At 43.5% G+C, this 19,877-nt stretch overlaps 1 protein-coding gene across 1 annotated transcript in view; it reads left to right on the plus strand.

Annotated features, from left to right (window-relative positions):
• The window catches only part of LOC145404945 (uncharacterized), a 48,201-nt gene extending 31,582 nt beyond the window's left edge, over positions 1–16,619 (plus strand). The window contains exons 2-5 of the mRNA XM_080276451.1: positions 10,608–10,732; positions 11,959–12,015; positions 15,529–15,532; positions 16,059–16,619. Of these exons, the coding sequence (XP_080132577.1) occupies positions 10,608–10,732; positions 11,959–12,015; positions 15,529–15,532; positions 16,059–16,619 (747 nt within the window). The remainder of the gene's footprint in view (positions 1–10,607; positions 10,733–11,958; positions 12,016–15,528; positions 15,533–16,058) is intronic.
• Positions 16,620–19,877: the final 3,258 nt, after the last annotated feature.

Raw genomic sequence — 19,877 nt, forward strand, 5'->3', positions numbered from 1 at the left:
TCACTCAATGTCAAGCCACCTGAAATGGAAAGAGTAATAAAATGTGACAGGAATGATGGGAGAAATAGGAAGAGAAGAAGTCAGACACAGAAAGAGAGAAAATGGTGAAGGCAGAAGTAAGCAGCACAACATCAAGTGACTGGATGATGATGAGAAACAGGAAGAGAGGGGACAGACAAAAAAAAAAAAAAGTGATAAAGGTGAAGGAAGAAGTAGGCAGCACTACATCAAGTGAGTGGATGATGGTCGCCACCACCTACCACCAGTCTGACTCACAGTTTACATCTACTCCAACTTTCTGCATAGACTAATTACGCACCATAAATTAACCTAGCATAACGAAAATGGCAGATTCCGACCAAAGTTTAAACTAACCAGGAGTCATCTAATGACTCTCTCTCTCTCTCTCTCTCTCTCTCTCTCAAGATGTATTATCACAACTTCCATCTCAGTGGTGTCTGTGTAGGCAGAGGCCTTACAAGGTATGAGTTCGGCCTGGAATGAAGGTAAGAGAAATGGTAGAATTTAACTGGCACCCGCATCTCTCTCCCTCTGTCAGCCTGTCTATCTATCTGTCTGTCTACCTGTCTATCTATATATCTATTTTTCTATCTATCTAACTAAATCAGTTTGAGTGTGTGTGTGTGTGTGTGTGTGTGTGTGTGTGTGTGTGTGTGTGTGTGTGTGTGTGTGTGTGTGTGTGTGTGTGTGTGACCATTTTTACGGCATCTCTGACCTATCACTCTCATCATTCCTTAGTGTCTCTTTAATGCTCTTTTCCATATATGTATTCCTTATCGCTTCCTTACTAACCTCTTCTCTATATTCCATTACCTCTCTTCCTCTTCATCTACGTCTTCCTCATTTTCCCTCTCTATTTTCCTTTTATTTACTTCCCTTGCTCTTTGCGTCTACCTGTCTCTCGCACTTCTCCGCTTCCTCTGTCCCCTCTCTTCTCAATTCACGTCCCTCCCTCTCTACCCCTGCTTCCACCTACTGCCTTCCTCTAACCGCTAAACTGCCTCTCTCCCTGCCACTCTTCTCCTCCCTGTCTCCCCATTACTGCTAAACTGCTTCTTTCCCTGCCAGTCACTCTTCCTCCTTCCCCTCCCCCCCAACTGCTATACTCTCTCTCCCTGCCACTCTCTTTTCCTCCTTGCCCCCCCCCCCATAACTACTACGGTGATTCTCTCCCTGCCACTTCCTCCCTGCTTGTCCTTAACTTCTACACTACTACTCTCCCTGCCACTCTCTCTTCCCCCCTGTCTCTCTTGACCCCTCTCATTCTCCACCCACCACTCTTGATCTCCAGATATCTTCATTTGTTTCTGCTTCCCTCCCGGCCAACTGGTTTCCTGCCAGCCACTCCTATAACTCCTGCTGTCTCACTGCATCCCTGCCTTTCCTCATTCCCTGCTGTCACCCCTCTAATTTACCCAAATATTTCTCTGTGTTCCACCTTTTCATCCATTTTTTCAGCCGTTTCATTTCTACCTCCCGTCCTAACTCATATAACTTCTGCCTTGATTGCCCCCAACCTACGCACCCAAACACACCATCGTGTCATCAAAACCGATAGGCCAAAGTGAAGAAACAGGGGAGAGACAGGGTGATGAGGATGGGTGAAAAGCAAGGGCAAAGGACACAACAGGGATGGAGGGATGAGGCTGTGCAGGAAACTTAATGCAGGAAATGACTGAGCAGGATCAGTGAAATATTTCAGGAGGACGTCCGTGAGCAGATCGTTCTGTCAGTGAGGCAGGAAGGAAGGGTGTGGTAGGTAGGGTTTGGCAGTGTCAAGGTCGGCAGGGTAAGGGTTAGGGGGAGGGCTATGGTAGAGTTAGATAGTGGCAGGGTGAGTAGGGCAAGGGGGAAGGATGTGGCAGGAAGGTTTTGGTAGAGTCAAGGTGAATAGGGCAGGGGTGATGTGGTAAGAAGGGTTTGGCAGACCAGTGCATCAAATGGACCCTCTAAACATCCACATCTTCCACAGGAGAGTAGGTTGGGGTAGGGGTGAGATGAGGAAGAGGTGGTGTGTAGGCTTAGCCTATTTCAAAAGAGTAGGTGAGGAAAGGGGTGAGAAAGTGGTGGGGAGGGAAAGGGGCATACAGTATAGGTGAAACAATGAGGAGATGGGGGTGGGGAGGGAAAGAGATGCTTAAAATTACTACAGTGTAAGTAAGGGGAGGTAGGATCTGAGTGGACGGGGAAAAAGGTATATAAACTCATAAATTCTATTCAGGAATCCTCATTTATCTGAGGCATTTAGGCACTAAGCTTGACATAACTAAAAGCACATAAGAGGGCATTAAAATCAATCATTGGACGAGATAAGTATGTTCCGTTAAAGCAGAATCTCTCTCTCTCTCTCTCTCTCTCTCTCTCTCTCTCTCTCTCTCTCTCTCTCTCTCACACACACACACACACACACACACACACCGACGTTAGAAATTCCACACCCCTAGACTAACAAGCAACACACGAGAATATGTAAACTGCTTTTGATACTTCAGGCTTAGTTACAGACACATAATGAATTTAATACCTGGAGGCACAAATGCTTACACAGAACACGTAATGAATAACCCACACAAGCACATACTAAAGGAAAAGAAGGACGGAGACAGTGAAAAATTCGTGCCATACAATAGGTTTAAATGCCCGTCCACACTGTCCGGGGGGAAGTGCGGTTCGGCGATTTGGTATAAAAAAAGACCCATTTTTTTTTCTTTTTAAGTCCGACTTTGGGCATAGGTTTCACTGCCCGTTCTCTGAGGCCCAGGTCCTTTTACGTATCATACACCTCCGCATGTCATCACAATAATTGTAAAGAGAGAGAGAGAGAGAGAGAGAGAGAGAGAGAGAGAGAGAGAGAGAGAGAGAGAGAGAGAGAGAGAGAGAGAGAGTGTGCAGCTTAACGTGAGAGGTTGAATGGAGTCAGTGAGAAAAGAAGAACTGATAAGACGAATTGCCTTTGATTTCACCTTGTTTAGAAATGTATAAGCCCCAACACGTGAGAACTTTACTTCACACATGGCTAAAGGTGACAACTCAGCACACATAATATTTGCGAAGCCGAATTTTGTTAGAGCAGCGGTGTGATTCTTCCAAGACAGATCATACAAAAGATGGACATGTGCATAGGAGGATGAGAAGCGATTTGAAGGAAGGAAAGAGCAAGCAAAGAAGGTACGTTGGTAACTAGGCACTTAGAAAGGTAAGAAGTGTGTTTAGACAGGAATGTTGGCGGGATGTACAGGTGGGTGATTAGGGAGAAAACTAGGTGATTGGTAGGTATAAAAATAGATATATGGTATGCAGGTAGGAATTTACTTGTACGTGGGTAGCTACTTAGGTATGTAGGTATGTGGGAAAATAGGTGGATTGGTTCAATATGGACTTAAGTATGTGTGTGTGTGTGTGTGTGTGTGCGTGTGTGTGTGTTTATGCATGGACTCGCGCTTTCCTGCAGGTGCCGTTTGGTTGGTAGGTGGGAAGCCACCAGGTAGGCGGGTGGGTAAATATGGCATGGTTGAGGCCTTAACATTACCATACTATGCTCATCACTATCACCATAAACAAACTTCACATGCCTTTCATAACTGTTCTCCACACCCGGAATGGGTATGGCAATTATTTCTCTATTTGCCCACTGCCTCTCGCTACATCCTGTGAGGGGTGGCAGAGACAGGGACCTACAGCTATTTCTGGTTCGATCCAGTGACATTCTTTCCTTCCATAACACACCACCCCGCCTCATATACTTGTCCACCCTGTTGTTGGTTAATCCAGCATAGTACCTCTTCAGCATCTTCCCTACTTCCACCACATACAACCTTACCTTGTCCCTCCAACTAATTTTTTTCAGCCATATGTAGCCTGTCTCTTTTCTTTTTTTTTCTTTTTTTTTTTTTTACATCAGCCTCCTCCATGTACTTCCTCACTCTGGTCCACTCTCTATTCTCTAATCCAAAAATTATATTCATGAAACTAATCTCATCTAAATCTTACACAGCAAGTATGAAAGTTCTACTGAGGAAATCGCTGTTAATGTTCATCAGTCCTAGTTCTCGTAACAAAAATTTTGGATATGGGGGCTTTTCTTGGATAGGACATGGTTATATGTCTCTCACTAATGATTTTTGGGAATGAGGTGCCTTAGTCTAGTAGACCTCAGCGACATCAGCCAAGAAACACCACACCACACCACACAGAATCAACCTCCAACAACAAACCACACCAAGGGCATATACCGATGGCCCCCGAAGCTCCTGCATCTTGTACGTATTTTCATAGTTGTTGGTAATCTTTAAGTCTGTGTAATGCTTAGTAATGTGTAGTTCATGCATCTAGTACATTATGCACTTAACCCTTAACACCCGCAAGCTAGTGAGACTCTTCCCTCATATCTGCTTAATCTTTACTGTACAGGACGTTAGGCCACCGGTAAGCTAAGCAAAATCGCTAGGCAGTATAATGAAGAAAATAATTTAAGAATACTATTTCACTGAATATTTGGCAAATTAGTTTCTTTTTCATCGCTGTGGCAATGAAAGGGGACTGCCATACTCATGCCTGGCACTGGGTACACGGGGCTACATAACACACATATAAACCTTGCAAATGATACAGCAGGGATGTAAACAGCTGACGATCGTTCTTATAACTGACCAAAATAGGCACTAAAAATGTATGTTACGTGCAAAAGCACTTAACAGATGCATGGAAACGGCTTACAGACATAAGAAAACAGACAAAAACAGGAGGAAAGATTGGGGAGAGAAACGCCGATGTGGGACTTAGTGTGTATTGACGTTTCGCCTCATGGCTTCCTTTTGTATTCTGAGGAAGCCATGAGGCGAAACGTCAATACACACTAAGTCCCACATCGGTGTTTATTTCTCCAGTTTGTCAACGAACAGTGAATCAGGAGGAACGATAACAAGGATTCTCTTTGTTTCCTGGCAACATCGACTGGAAGGACTGGCGAGATAGTAACACCACCACTATTTTTTATAGCTGTTTACATTCAAAATACGTAGCTGGATCAGAGTTTTTGCTGTGTAACACAAGGTATAGCTTCGACATTGCAGTCTGAGCACTAGCCAGGAGAGGCTGTCTTATTACACATCAGTGTTTCATCTCTCATACACCACCTCACCACTTTCCTTGCATGTCTGTGAAGTCCACAGTAAAGTGTGATGTTTTGACGGCCACTGGGTGCTAAACCTGTATTTTTGCTCTAAAAATCTTAATGCCGACATCAACGCCACTGCTGCCCTACCTATATTTTCCCAGGTCATGTTTCTGGAGCTGATTTTCTCTTTATTTTGCACCTCATGCATAGGTGATTCATCCTCCATTTTCACCCAAATAATCGCGGCTTTGGAAAGTAAAGAACCCTAGAACTGCGGATGTCTTTCTTTCCAACATCTTCGGCTTCATCTCCATTATACACATCTCCTCCGTCTAGGTCAGAGTACCTCGAGAGTGTGGTGTGTTGACGGAGTGAGAGGAGGCGATGGTGTCAAATGGCGGAGCAGTGTCAGTTACTACAGCTACAACTAAGCACTCACAGAGGCTGGGGTATGGTCTCGTAAGAAGATTAAGAAACAGAGTATATAAAAAGGCCTGCGTGCGTGTGCGTGTGTGTTTGTGTGTGTGTGTGTGTATGAGGGAGAGAGAGAGAGAGAGAGAGAGAGAGAGAGAGAGAGAGAGAGAGAGAGAGACAATCATCACTATCAATTACCTTAATCCCCCCACTTAATCATTTTTCAGCCCAGGTCAAATGTTAAGTTAGTGTTGCTTAATCTGGAAAACTGAAGATAGGCTGGGTAGGCTTGAGCTAGGTTAGACAAGCTTGTAATAGGCTAGGTTATGCTAAATTAGGTTAGCTTCTGTTGAGCTGGACTGAGTTAGGATAGAGTATATTACATTAGCTTAAGTTTGGCTATGAAAAACTTTGGTTAGGATGGATGAGGATAAGTTAGAATGGGTTGTATTGGATCACGTGAGTTTAGGTTGGATTACGGTGCTTAGATTATCCTAAGCAAAGACGGGTTAAGTTAGGTCAGGTTAGTTGAGGAGGAGAGAATGCAAATTTATAAGTGGTGCTTTTCTGACCAAATATGCATAAAAATTATTTGATACAGCGGCCAAGCGTGGAAGGTCAGAATGGTTAAGTGATGGAGGTAAAAGAACGAGATAATAATACTGGTCTAACACACAGATAAACAGATGTGATTAATAGCGTCCACATATTTAATGCGCGCGCGCACGCACACACACACACACACACACACACACACACACACACACACACACACACACACACACACACACACACACACACACACACACACACACACAAAGGCTACAAGCATACAATGTATACACACGTACATGCTAGCATATATACATTAAAACATACTGTACTTACACACACGAGCACACAAGAACACAAACACAGGCTACACACCCACCCACCACGCATTAAGAACGAGATACTTCAACGCTTCACTCAAACCCTGATCATGACCCGTGACCTTGACCTTTGACTGATGGACTGATCTGCATCAAATCGAATAACTTCTTCCCATCCCCACACACAGTGTACAGTAGGTTATGTGGCAAGTTTGATTCAGACCGGATCTAGTTTTCAAGGAATACTTACCACACCATGAATTACTGAGCCTGACTCATGACTTTCTCTTTTGATCGATCTTCATCAAAGTACAATCTCTTATTCCCAAACCCACATACAATTCATCTTCCAATTTTGATCCAAATCAAATTAAGCATTCTTGAGACACCTTGTTAACAAAGATACATACATAGAAACAGCCTCGATCACAATGAATATCCCTTCGACGTCATTAACAAAGAGGCAGGAGGTAGTGGACGAAGGGTAGGGACAGGAAAGTAGGATAGAGAAGGACACGACAGAGACAGGCAGACCAGGAAATGGCAGAGCAAGGTATGGCACGGCAAAACAAGACGGGGTGAGCCAGATGGGACAGTCTGAGGCAGAACAGGGCAGAGTGAACCAGGACATGACAAAGAGAGGCAGGGCAGGTCAAGGTAACTTAGGTATGGCAGGGTGAAGCAGGTCAGAGAGAAGAAAGATGTGACAGAACAGGCTTCAGTAGGAGAGGATGAGGCAGACCAGAACAAAGGGAGGCGGATCCAGAAAGGAGAGGCAAGGGTGAGGCATGGTACGGGCGAGCAAGACAATGCATTGCAGGGCGAGGCAGGGCGGGGTACAGGAGGATCAACTGATAACAGAACAGGCGTGATACTGTCTTGCCCCAAGGTAAGTCTTCTTGTTCTTTAACAGCAATAGTACCAGGACTTTTTTTTTTTTTTTTTTCTGGCAGTGTCATGTGGTTTTGATCCAGCTAAAAAGAGACCACTAATAACGAACGATTTAAGAATCAAGCTGAACCAGCCTTCTGTAAGCTCCTCATTAATATCCTCCTCTTCCTTCGCCATATCCCTCACGTGTCATTCCCCAAGTCGTATTAACCTTCCTTCCCTTTGTACCCTTGTTAGCAGGTGGCCTCTCAATCCCTCACTCTGTCAACACCTCTAATTGGAAGATTGTAATCCATCCTTCACTGAGGGACAGAGGGTTCGGTTGCAGCACCTCTGAGGTGTTGCTGCGTCCGTGTGTTCAGTGTCAGACGATCTAAAACGAAATAAATTTTCATTTACTTCCCTTAACAAAAACACTTTGGTGCTCTGTGTGTGGAAATAGTGGGGTGAGCGTGGGCGAGTGAGCTCATGAGCTTTAGTGCCTCCCATTGGCAACTAAAATTAGAGAAAAGACAAGGGATGTGATGTCACAGGTACCGCCATACTCCACTGGTTGGTTAGGATAGTAAGCGGGAGCTTAAGGCAGTGATATTGTAAGTTCCAGCACCTCTCACTACCTAAGAGTTAAGTAGGTGGAGACTGTGCACGTCAGCTTGCTGTGTGCCTCCATCTGCCTGTGTGTGGAAACTTGCCATTGAATTTACGCTGACACGCTGACCCTTTTGTTAAGTACCTTGCTACCGTCACTGAAAGCAACCACAACCTTAGCGTCTATCTGCCAAAGACTGAAGGAGCTACAATTTTGCATTTTTCTGCCATAAAACAGGTGACAGGCTTTGCGTGTGTGTGTGTGTGTGTGTGTGTGTGTGTGTGTGTGTGTGTGTGTGTGTGTGTGTGTGTGTGTGTGTGTGTGTGTGTGTGTGTGTGTGTGTGTGTGTGTGTGTGTGTGTGTGTGTGTGTGTGTGCGTGCGTGCGTGCGTGCGTGCGTCCGTGCGTGCGTGCGTGCGTGCGTGCGTGTGTGTGTGTGTGTGTGTGTGTGTGTGTGTGTGTGTGTGTGTGTGTGTGTGCGCGCGCGCGATGTCCAGGGGAAGTTTTGACCTCAGTGGAGCTCACTTCCCCTAGGAAGGCTTACCGTATAGCGGTGTAAACGGAGAAGGACTTATACTGTTAGTATCGGTACCAGCAACATATCCTGTCTGTCCATACCGTACACGAGACAAGCGGGATCCAAAGCCACAGTAAAGAATTGTTAAGGAAAAAATGAAACTACCAACAGAACTCTAAGCAAAATGGGTCATACTCAACTGCCTCTTATTCAAGCACTCAAAACAGTCAGTATTCTACAGGTTATACCATTCAGATTAAAACGCATCAGAAGCACTTGAGGGGCAGAAACGTTCACTAGACTCTCAGTTTAAGAGAAATGCAACCTATTTTCTATGCGTCATTTTGCTAATTTCATCAGTTTAAATAGAACATTGGTAAACCACTTGTTTACTCATATTTCTTCCTCGTTCCTATCCACAGCTACGTACCAGTCTACCATCACTTCGGTCTGCTAGGACGTTCAGTCCCTTTAGATTATTGAAACAAATCTTTTTCTAAACCTTACCTACACACAAAATACCGATCCTTTCCCCATGCGTATACCATCTAAGAACACCATTCTTTTACATGCATGGAAGAAGAAACCAAAGGCTAGAAGTCGGGAAGATTGTTCTCTAAAAATATAAAATCAAATAAAATGCCAAATTCAAGATCCGTTCATTTCGAAACCCCTGCGCTCACTCTGTAATTTTCATATTAATGCCACAGAACGTCTCACACCAGTAGTCATCTGCGCATCGAAAACTCCCTCTTGCACGCCATCTTTAGCTGTCTATGCGTAATCAAATTCTCTTTGCCACTAACCACTTATTCACCCTGGTTTAACTATTTTTCAGCTATCAGTGAACATAGTTGTATTTCTTTTTCTTATCACCACTTAGAGGTAATTAGAATCTGTACTGCCTTCATAGTTCTGTTATTCACCTGCGTGATGTAAGCTAAATACCACCAGTCTCTAATATTGTTGTAACTTATATCTACGTTCACCATCCGACATCGCAATCCCAAAGTCAGAACTCGTAAAATAGATCCATATTCTTAACATCAAACAGCACCGCATCATTTGCATCAGTCAGATTTAGGACCAGTCGTCCATCTTTCCCCATTCATCATCATTTTCGTCACTTTTCCGTCACATCCACCCCATACAACTCACCATACACAGCTTCTATACACAGTGGAGTCAAAGGCTGATCATCTCATCAGTTCCCTTTCCATTACGGACTCCCTTTAACCTCTCTCATTTGCCGCAGTGTTGCATCTTTATCCCTCAAAAATCGACATTTCACTGGTCACTGCTCTTCTGAACTGTCTGCTTGTATTCCTCCTCCGGTAAGGCGGCCGAGCACCATCGGTCTGTCAAGGCATTCCCACTCTTTTCTGTCCAGCTCTCTAATGCAAGAGTAAACCGACAGGCCTACTCAATGTACATCATGTAGGCAAAAGGCAAAAGGTTAGCTCTGGAACTGTCCTTATCAGTCTATGTTTTCCTCTACCTATGACCTACGTTTTAATTTAATCCAGTGTGTCAAGGGAAATTTCCTTTAAGTTCTCCTGAAAAGAACAACTATTGTTTTGCTGGCTTTCAGCTCATGGCTCTTTCTTCCTTGTATTAAAAAAAAAAAAAAGAAAACTTCGCCTGTTCATACATGAGCAACGATGAACAGATAGCACAACTGTGTCTCATTTCCATAGTTTACTAATTACTCAAACCTCTAATTACACGTGCCTCATTAATATCATGGAAGCTCCCAAGTAACCAACAGCAGCAAAACAACACAAACTGTTGATACTGCCTTAAAGAACTGTGCACAGAAGCCCCTCTGGTGACCATGTGTAATGTAAAGACTTGCCTGGTGTTTTTGTCGTGTTGTCTTCACCTGTATTTACAACTCGCCACCTATGAATGAAAGCAGCACGTGTGGAAATACCTACCTTCTAATGCCAACATAGACAAACTGGTGGTCCTTTGTGATTCCCTGCTCGGCTCGACGTAATTTTGGCTACCCATTCACAGTTCATTGCTCAGTCCCTATCTTGTATGACATTAAGTGCTCCACCGGAGTTTGGGGCAGTAATAAACCTTTAATTCTAACCACTTCAAACAAAACTGAATATTATTGGTATCCTTACCAACCTATTATGTTCACCTTCTTACTTAATGCCTGATGTCTATTATTCCTAAGTGGAAGAAAAGTGTGGGTGAGCTAAAGGCGGTGTGGGAGACTTTCGTGCTCATGCAAGGGCATAAAGTGATACTGGCGGAGGGCAAGTCAATTACCAGGCACTTTAGCCTGTCACTGGCGGGCAGGTATAACCATCAGTCCCTCACCAGCATCATCCCTCCTCGAAGGCAGAGTGGGGGGTAGGGAGGGGAGACGAAAGGGACTTAAAAGAGAAAAATGTGATATGCTCCTACACAGCGCACGTGCCTCCTTGGTCTTCTCCTCCATCTTGCATCTACAGTAAATCTATCTATCTATCTATAGCCCGACGCCCTAATCCCGCAAAGGGTGGCCGCAGACAAAACGCCTCCAAGTCACTCTGTCACCCACCATTTGACTACCCTCCCCCCAACTCACCCCCCCCTCCCTCATATACCTCTCAACTCCACCCCTCCACCTCATCCTCGGTCTACCTCTCCCTCTCCCTCCCTCCACGTCAGTCTTTCATTCTCTTCACATGTCCAAACCACCTCAGTGTATTTCTCCTGATCTTCTCAACCACATCCACATCCACCCCACAGCGTTCCTTCACTTCTTCATTCGTCAACCTGTCCCTCCACGTCACTCCACATGCTCCTCTCAAGTAACTCATTTCCACTGCTCTCACTCTTGACTTGTTCCCCTGTTGCAAGGTCCACGCCTCGCTTCCATACGTCAGGGTAGGGATCACAATACTATCATGCAGTGACTTTTTAACTTCCATACTCACCTCCCTGTTTCTCATCACTGCTTTCTGTGTACCAACAACCTTCCTTCCCTGCTGTACCCTTTCACGCACTTCATCCCCCAAAGTTCCATCCTTACTCATCACACTACCCAAGTACTTGAATGCGCTCACATTCTCCATATCCTCACCATCCAACCTCACTGCACACTCTGTGACTTCATTCCTCTCAAACACCATATATATATATATATATATATATCTTTGCGTGTACCTTTATCTTTCCTTTATCTTTATCATCATCATACTTCTTTCTTTGTCTTTTCTTCTTCTTCTCCTCCTCCTCCTCCTCATCCTCATCATCATCATCATCATTATCATCACCATCATGATGATCATCATAATCATCGTCTTTCTTCTTCTTCTTCATGGACATCAGCCTCGTCTTTTCCTTTATTTATTTATTTATTTATTATTCAGTATCATCATCATCATCATCATCATCATCATCATCATCATCATCATCATCACCATCATCGTCCTTTATCTTTCATCTTTTTCTTCTTCAGTATCATCAATATCTTGATCATCATCATCATCGTCATCATCATCATCATCATCATCATCATCATCATCGTCATCATCATCATCATCATCATCATCATCATCGTCATCATCATCATCATCATCATCGTCATCGTCATCGTCATCGTCATCATCATCATCATCATCATCATCATCATCATCATCATCGTCATCATCATCATCATCATCATTGTCCTTTTCTTTCTTCTTCTTCTTCTTAAAGGTCATCATCCTCGGCATTACTTTCTTCTTGTTTTCTTCCTCTCCTTCTGATGCTTCTTTTTCTCCTCCTCCTCCTCCTCTTGTTGTTTTCTTTCGTAGCAGGAAGAGGATATACCCTTGAATCAATTAACGACTATATTTTTTTCATTTAGGCTACCTTGAACGATTTAATTAAGCTTAGGAAGGAGTCTTTGGAATGAATGAATCAAATGACAAATCCTTCAATAATTCCTTCAAAACAACAGGTCTTTCTTATACAACGTCGTCTATCATTTGGCAAAAAGAACAAAAATAAATCTATCACGGAACCGGAGTGGTTAATGAGAGAATTCTCTCCTTTTGATGGCTCAGATTTTCCTCAGATTAGTACAATCGTTTGGTGTCAGCCTCGACATTATTTCAGAAATAGGATTATACCCCTTTTACTCAAGTTTGGAATGTAATTGTCATCTCTCCTTCCTCAGGGCTGAGTTGTAACGATTGATTACCACTAGATTATGGTGGTGGTCACGAAAATGTGCAATGGAAAGGACGTAGAGTCGTAGAACTGTTTTTCTTCTGCCACTGAGCTACGTGAAATAAGATGCAAAAGGAAGAATATAAGTGCCAGGTTAAGGTGAAAAAAGTATAGTTGTGCTTTTCACCTCTTCAGTTCGACGACACGCTTCCATTCTATTTTTCTTGCTACAAGACGGTTCAGTTAAGCTTTTGAGTTGCCATTTGATAATTTCCCTCATCATCTTCACAACTTGACTTTTCTCCTAAGCTGAATAAAACTGTCTGGTGGTAGCAGGAACAGAATGAAAAATACGTGGCTGGACTGAACGGGTTAATCTTCTGACTGCAAATTACATGGGTGGATGGTTTACACTTGACGCCTGGTGGTCTGGTGGGTTAAGGTGCTCCAACTGGATGTGGCCCATAAGGAGTTCACATGTGAAGGGTGGTTGGGGCTTACTGCTCATCTAATGCCACTTAGGGAATTTAGACTGGCCACCATCGCCCAAAATGTCATAATTAAGCAGCCAAGCCCCAGGTCCCTACGTTCTCGTGGTGCAATTAAAGATTGGCTAAACAGGTAGAATAATTTTTACATGAAGATAGAGCTAAGTTGTCGGAGGCTTGGATGATGTTTAAGTGACTCTGTGGCACATCAGTGGTGCTTCATGGTTCTAGCACTGCTGTTTTTTATCTTTCTTAGCTCCTGGGTCCTGCCGCACCCTATCTCTTATAGGTGGTAAGTAGGGTTCGGATGATGATGAACTAATGATGATGATGATGATGATAAGGAGGAAGAGGAGGATAAGGAGGAGAATGGTCATGATGATGATCATGATGATAATGGTAATGATGATCATGATGATAATGATGGTAATGATTGCTAAGCTTTCCGTAGATAGTCTGGTATTAGCCTCAATATAACACTAAAATGCACCCAAAGCAGCGACAAGGAAAACAACTTGAAGACATTGGTAAACTGACAGTGACGCCATTTACTGAGACAGGTGGGAGTTGGAGTCTTATGTGTGAGTGTATGCAATGACAGTGTTAGTGTGTCTTCTGACGTACAGTACATATGTGTTCCAGAGCGTGTGGATTTACTGGAAGAAGTGAAGATGGGAGGAAAGAAGGCAGGCAGATAAAAGGAAAAAATGTAAAAGAAAGAGTGCTTAGAGTGAAGGGAGAGCGGAAGAGATGGGTGATGGTGATAGTAAGGCATGGAGACACTTTAAAATCTACCAGACAGGATGAACTCTGGGACTGGGTGTCTGGCAGTAGATTTAGGCACAGGAAGAGAACAAATTGGGACAGAACGAGAAAATTAAAACCCTGGAACTTTTTGGCTGGATGGCACGTGTGGAAGTCTGGAGGGGGCCAGGATCCCTCACACCAGGTCAGTCAGCCAGGCGACTAAAATAAGCCCAGTGTGCACAGTGACGTCATGTCCTCCACAGCCACTCACTACATTCAGCGTCCTGTGTTCTTGCCTTTATTACCAGCCGCGATAGAGAAGCTGGTATTGTTTTCAGTGTGTGTGTGTGTGTGTGTGTGTGTATGTGTGTGTTTTAGCTCGAAAACTTCGCAACCGCTGAAGATATCATCACAAAATTTTACAGGTGCGCTGTGGGAATGAAAATCTCCTACGAGTATTGTGTTTAGCAAGGTTGTGTGTCTGTTAGCATGATAACTTGCAACCGCTCAAGATGTCATCACAAAATCGCTCTGTAGTAGGGATGAAAGTCTCCTACGAGTTCGAAATTGGTGAAAGTAGGTCGTCATATTCCGAACCGCGCTAGATATGAATCGGCTCGCGGCTGATGTGATTCACCTCTTGGAGGGGTGGCCTCTAGTGTTTTTTTTTTTTTTTTTCAATTTCGTTTTATATCCCTACGAAAGTCAATTTTTCTGACGTGATATTTCTTTCATTCACTCTTTAATCTACTTACTTTACATATACTAATAAATCTTCTGGAGAATATTGGTCTATTGCAAAGAATTGTTAAAGTTTCCTTTAAAGGTGGGCAGCACCTCAACTTAATCATAACAAAAAGAAACACTATACACAAAGTTCAAAAACTATTGTGTTTCATCAATTGGTACATACCTAAGACAGACAGGCAAGATACAAGTACTTCCTTCTGAAAACAGGTGGGGGATTTTGTTTCAAAGTGATTTACTCGCATAGCGGACATCAAGATGACTATTCTATGTAGTATTTCTGCCTGTAGATCATAATAAATTCCAAATGCAAGGCATTGTTGCTTATCATCGTACATATGAGAAATCAATACATCGAACCAAGGATCAACAAGATATAAATTTTGCTGTGGCATCCCAGTTTTTGCTTTGCAACAGCCCTCTCTGGCCTAAATATTAAAATACACTTGCACAGCTCTTTGACAGCAGTTGTGCTGCATAAATAACTCGCTGCCTCTGTTGTCCTGACACGTTAGGACGCATATCAATAACTTGATAGACTAATACACATTCTGCTTTTGTCTTTGCTGACATTTCATGAATGTATTTCTCATACTGTACTAGCAAGCGTCTACAAGAGTGTTACTAGACTTTCTCTCTCTCTCTCTCTCTCTCTCTCTCTCTCTCTCACACACACACACACACACACACACACACACAAACAGTCATTGCCTGACTGGCTGATCTGGTATGAGTGGATCCTGCTCTGGGGCAACAGGTGAACAGGTCCTCAGTGTTGCTCGGGTGGCTAGCCAAAGAGGGTGTGCACCGCTCTGTCTCTTGGGTCGGAGTTCACGTGCCAGAGTTCCCCATCTCCTCCACCGCAGAAAGGTCCTGGCCAAACCTCACACCTGCTGTTGGATTGCCTATGTGGGGTTCAGGTACATGGAGGAAGTGATGTTTTTCCGAGAAGCTGTCACTGGTAGCCGCAAGAGAAGTGAATTTTCCTAGCTTGGTAACACATTTCCATCGAAGGAGGAGGAGGTAGTAGAGGCGGGGTGAGCCTGCCAGCAGCATCCAGGACACAAGAATTCCTCACCTCATCCTACCACTCTCCTCACCTAACTCCGGGACTCCGCGGGGTGAGGCACCAGCAAACAACTCCCTGGCTCTACTTATACCCACTTTCAAGCGTATGAATGACACGAGCATACATAGGCAAATATTTTCTTGAGAAATTTTTTTCCGATTAACTACACTAATACGGTTAGAAGTATATCCATGGGTAACGGTCCAGATTGCTTGGACAGTTCAATTAATGTAAGTAATGATCGGAGCAATTAACACTGGTGACTTCGACAGTGCAATAAGAAGTGATCTAGGCAGCAAGCCCCAAGTGCCTCCGATTTTATTTAGAGTGATCTGGTGGAGTAGTGAGGTGATTCCGATACTGGTGTAGGAAGTGACCTTGCTTGATGGTGCCGTGCGAGGGCACAGACGAAGGTGTGATGCGGGAGGGAAAGAAATACAGGTTAAGGCCTCGCAGGATAGTGAAGCGGCTGCAGCAGGTGTCCAAGACCTCAGGGGAAAGTATTGACAAATCACGACCAGCGCTTTTGTCAAAATACCGCAGAAAGACAGCCAATGCCAGGGAGAGACATCGTTTGAAGGAGATCAACCAGGCCTTCGATACACTGCGAAAGGTGCTTCCAGAGGCTGTGGAGGTGGAGGCGGCCAGCACTCCTTCCATCATGACCAAGATCACAACACTGCGCCTGGCTGTGGACTATATCAGGGCTCTTAGCGAGGTTCTCAGTGCTGACCCTCACCCTGCCTCACCATTCTTGACTCACTCAGCATCACCCTTCCTGCCTCAGCCTGCCACCCCCTTCCTGCCTCAGCCTGCAACCCCCTGCTTCCCGTCTGTATACTCCCCCACTGACTTGGACGACCTGCTCTCTGACGACTTCTATTTCCTAGATGACTCACTAGATGTATTCTACGATCTTCCTCCCTTACCTCTCCAAGACCCGCTCCACTTGTTAGTGGAGGAGGAGGGAGAGGGTATGTTGCTTCTTAGCTGAAACTCCACACTCCCTAACACCTCCACAACACCTACAGCATACTGCACTGCATTCTATTATGTGTCCAGCACACTTCACCATACTCTAGCATACCACAACATCCTACGATCCCATCACACCCTGCCATGTCTCCATCACTCCCTACTGCACCTCAAGCACACTCCACCACACCTCTAAGGATGACTTGCAGTGACATCATTGGAGAAGAGTTGACCGTGTTATTACGTGTGGGACTTCTATAATTTATCTCACCGTCATCACCAACAGAACTGAACTCCAAGTTATATCAAGTGCATAATATTGTTGTACTGTACTCCATGTTTACGGACTTGTATATATTCATCATCATCGTTTACTACAGCAGTGCCTGTCCATTCGCCGTGCCAAATATTGTGTAATTTCCGCCCCACCTAGCCTATGTATGAAGGAGCAGAATGATGATGATAATGATGATGATTCCTAGTGACGTTAATGAAACTTTTAAGGACCCGTACCGTCGACCAACACTTCAGCCTGTTAGCTGTACGTTATATTTTGCCAAGTACTGAAAACTCTTTGACATTAAGTGACAGTTAGATTCAAGGTGCATGTAGGTTATGTGGCTTCTTAAATAAAATGTGGTTCATCAGTGTGATATAATGAAAATAGTTCTGTATATGCCATATATTTCCTAATGTTACACTGCTAGTAACCAAAAACTGAAAACCAAAAACAATATTACATGTGAAGTTACTTATTCTGATTGTAGACCATCAATATCATTAGTAAAAACAACTATCCTTCTGGTTTAATAAATATTGAAGACTCATGACGGCCAGCAATAGCAGTAACATAAAATCTAAAAACTCTACGTGTTAAAAGAGTTAACCTGTACGTTATCGATAGTTTATCTACAAATGATAAACGAGCTTATGCAGTTTGTAGTACTTTTTATCTTTCTGACCGTATGACTGCCGGTAGCTAGTACGGTCGGGGAGGAAATTTAGCTGAACATTTCACTTCTTCAACTTCTTACCTGTCTCTTCTGGTTAATATTCCTAAGGAGAGAAAACTTAATATTCCTGAGGTGAGAGAAGCTTGGTATGTTTCTCTGTCTATAGATGAGTCTCACTGATGCGATGCATTGAAGAGGAAAATGACTGACATGCTGCAAGCATGCAGATGATTCGGCGCAACAATGGGCGAACTTCTGACCCCGATAGTACAACGGAAAGCAGACAAAAGCAGACCTACATGATCCTTTTGAGGCTGCGAGTTGTGGGTAGCAGGATAAGGAGTTGGTATCTATCTGGTAAGTTTTTATTTATTCTTTATTTTTTTTACTTATAATGACTGGAGGAAGGAAAAACAAAGGGGGAAAAAAATAAGTCCATGTGCTTAAAGGCATCCTTCATTCATAAAATATTTATAACAACTGGATTTAAATTGAAGGGGATTAAATGTTTGTGGGAAACAACTCCCAGGAAGTGAATTCAAGACAGCAGTAGTTCTGGGGATAAATGAATTTTGATAAGCATAGGTTCTGCATTGCAGGGGAGAGAGTGTGAGTTCATGGGCGCTCCCAGCTGCTCGAGTATTTCGGGAGAAAATGTGAAGGGATGGCACAATTGAAGCCAGTTCGTCGGGCACTAACGGTAAAAATATCGATAAAATAATGCTAAAGAAGCAACATCTCTACGTACTGATAATGGAGGAAGGTTCTGCGTAATGGCAGGATTATTGATTAATCTAATGGCTTTATTTTGAATTTTGTCCAACTGCCTCAGTGCAACCGCTCCACATCCACTCCACAGTGGTGAACAGTATTCGATCTGAGAATGCACATGACTTTTCTACATTGTGGCCATCTGCTCGTCAATGAAGAACTCACGAACTCCGTACATAAGTCCCAATTTTTTGGAAGCCTTTTTTAGCAAGGGATTTAACATAAGCTGTCCAGCTTAGGTTGGGGTTTAGAGTAACACTTAGGATATCATTTGTAGTGGATATGGGAATATTGACATCATTTAAAATTATGTGAGTCTGAGGGATTCTTTCTGTTGGAGAAATTAATGTATTTAGTTTTCTGAGCATTAAATGAGACCAGATTTGTTTGTCCTCATTGATTACGATAACGTACCTTTATCTCTACTATCTCCAAATAATTATATTCAGCTTAGGTTAGACTTTGCAAACAAAATAGGTTAAATGATGCCTTGAATAAGTTTTTCTGTACGAGTTCTTTCCTAAGCTGAATTTAACTGTGCGGATGTGGCAATACTGAAATAAAAACTTTTTCGCGATGAAGGAGTTAATAAAAAAAAGACCAGGAACATACTTTTCTTTATTATTTATGGATTTTCTAGGGTGCAATCTATCTATCTATTTATCTATAGCCAGACTCCTCAATCCCGTAAGAGGTGGCCACAAACAAATCGCCTCCATGTCCCCCTGTCCCCTACCATTTCACTGCCCTCCCCCTAGCTCATCCCCCCCCCCTTTCATAATACCTCTCCACTCCATTCCTACACCCCATCCTTGGTCTCCCCCTCCCTCTTCCCCCTTTCACCTCACTCACATACACTCTCCTCGTCAGTCTTTCGCTCTCCATCCTCTCCACGTGGCCAAACCACCTCAATGTATTTCTCTGAACGCTTTCTACCACATCCACACCCACATTACAACGCTCTTTCACTTCCTCATTTGTCAGTCTGTCACCCCATGTAACTCAACATGCTTCTCTCAAATAACTCATTTCCATTGCTCTCACTCTTGGCTCGTGTACTTCCAACACAGGGTGGAACAGATCTGTTATCTGCTTGTTAGTGAGGAAAGGTTAACAAACACCAACAAGTGTACTGATACGAGGTTGTGTGTTGGGTCGGTAATGACTAGGCTGCCTGTTGTCAGAGAAAGTGATAGTGAATGGAAAGAAAACAGAGACAGTCCTACTGCTTGCTATAGGGTAGGATCAAACAATGGTACCTATTCTTTCATACCCATAAAAGGAATGCAAAACATAACGCTCCTCCCCTGGTAATCAGTCACCTAATGCAGTCAGGAAAAAGTGAGGAAACCATGCAGAATAATAACTGTAATGAAAATTTCGTATTGAAAAGTGTATGTGCCATTCACTAGAAAGAGCTGGAAATGACTGAGCTTATGAATAACTAAACCCAAATTTTTTTTTTCGAGACATACGGTATCCAAAATTTTGCTGGTAGTGAGGCAATGAAAAGAAAATACTATTATATACAGGAATCTACTTTTTAGGGAAGT

This window comes from Coenobita brevimanus, chromosome 7 (genome assembly GCF_032717465.1).
Source record: "Coenobita brevimanus isolate Jiangsu-jjx chromosome 7, ASM3271746v2, whole genome shotgun sequence".
Lineage (NCBI taxonomy): Eukaryota > Metazoa > Arthropoda > Malacostraca > Decapoda > Coenobitidae > Coenobita > Coenobita brevimanus.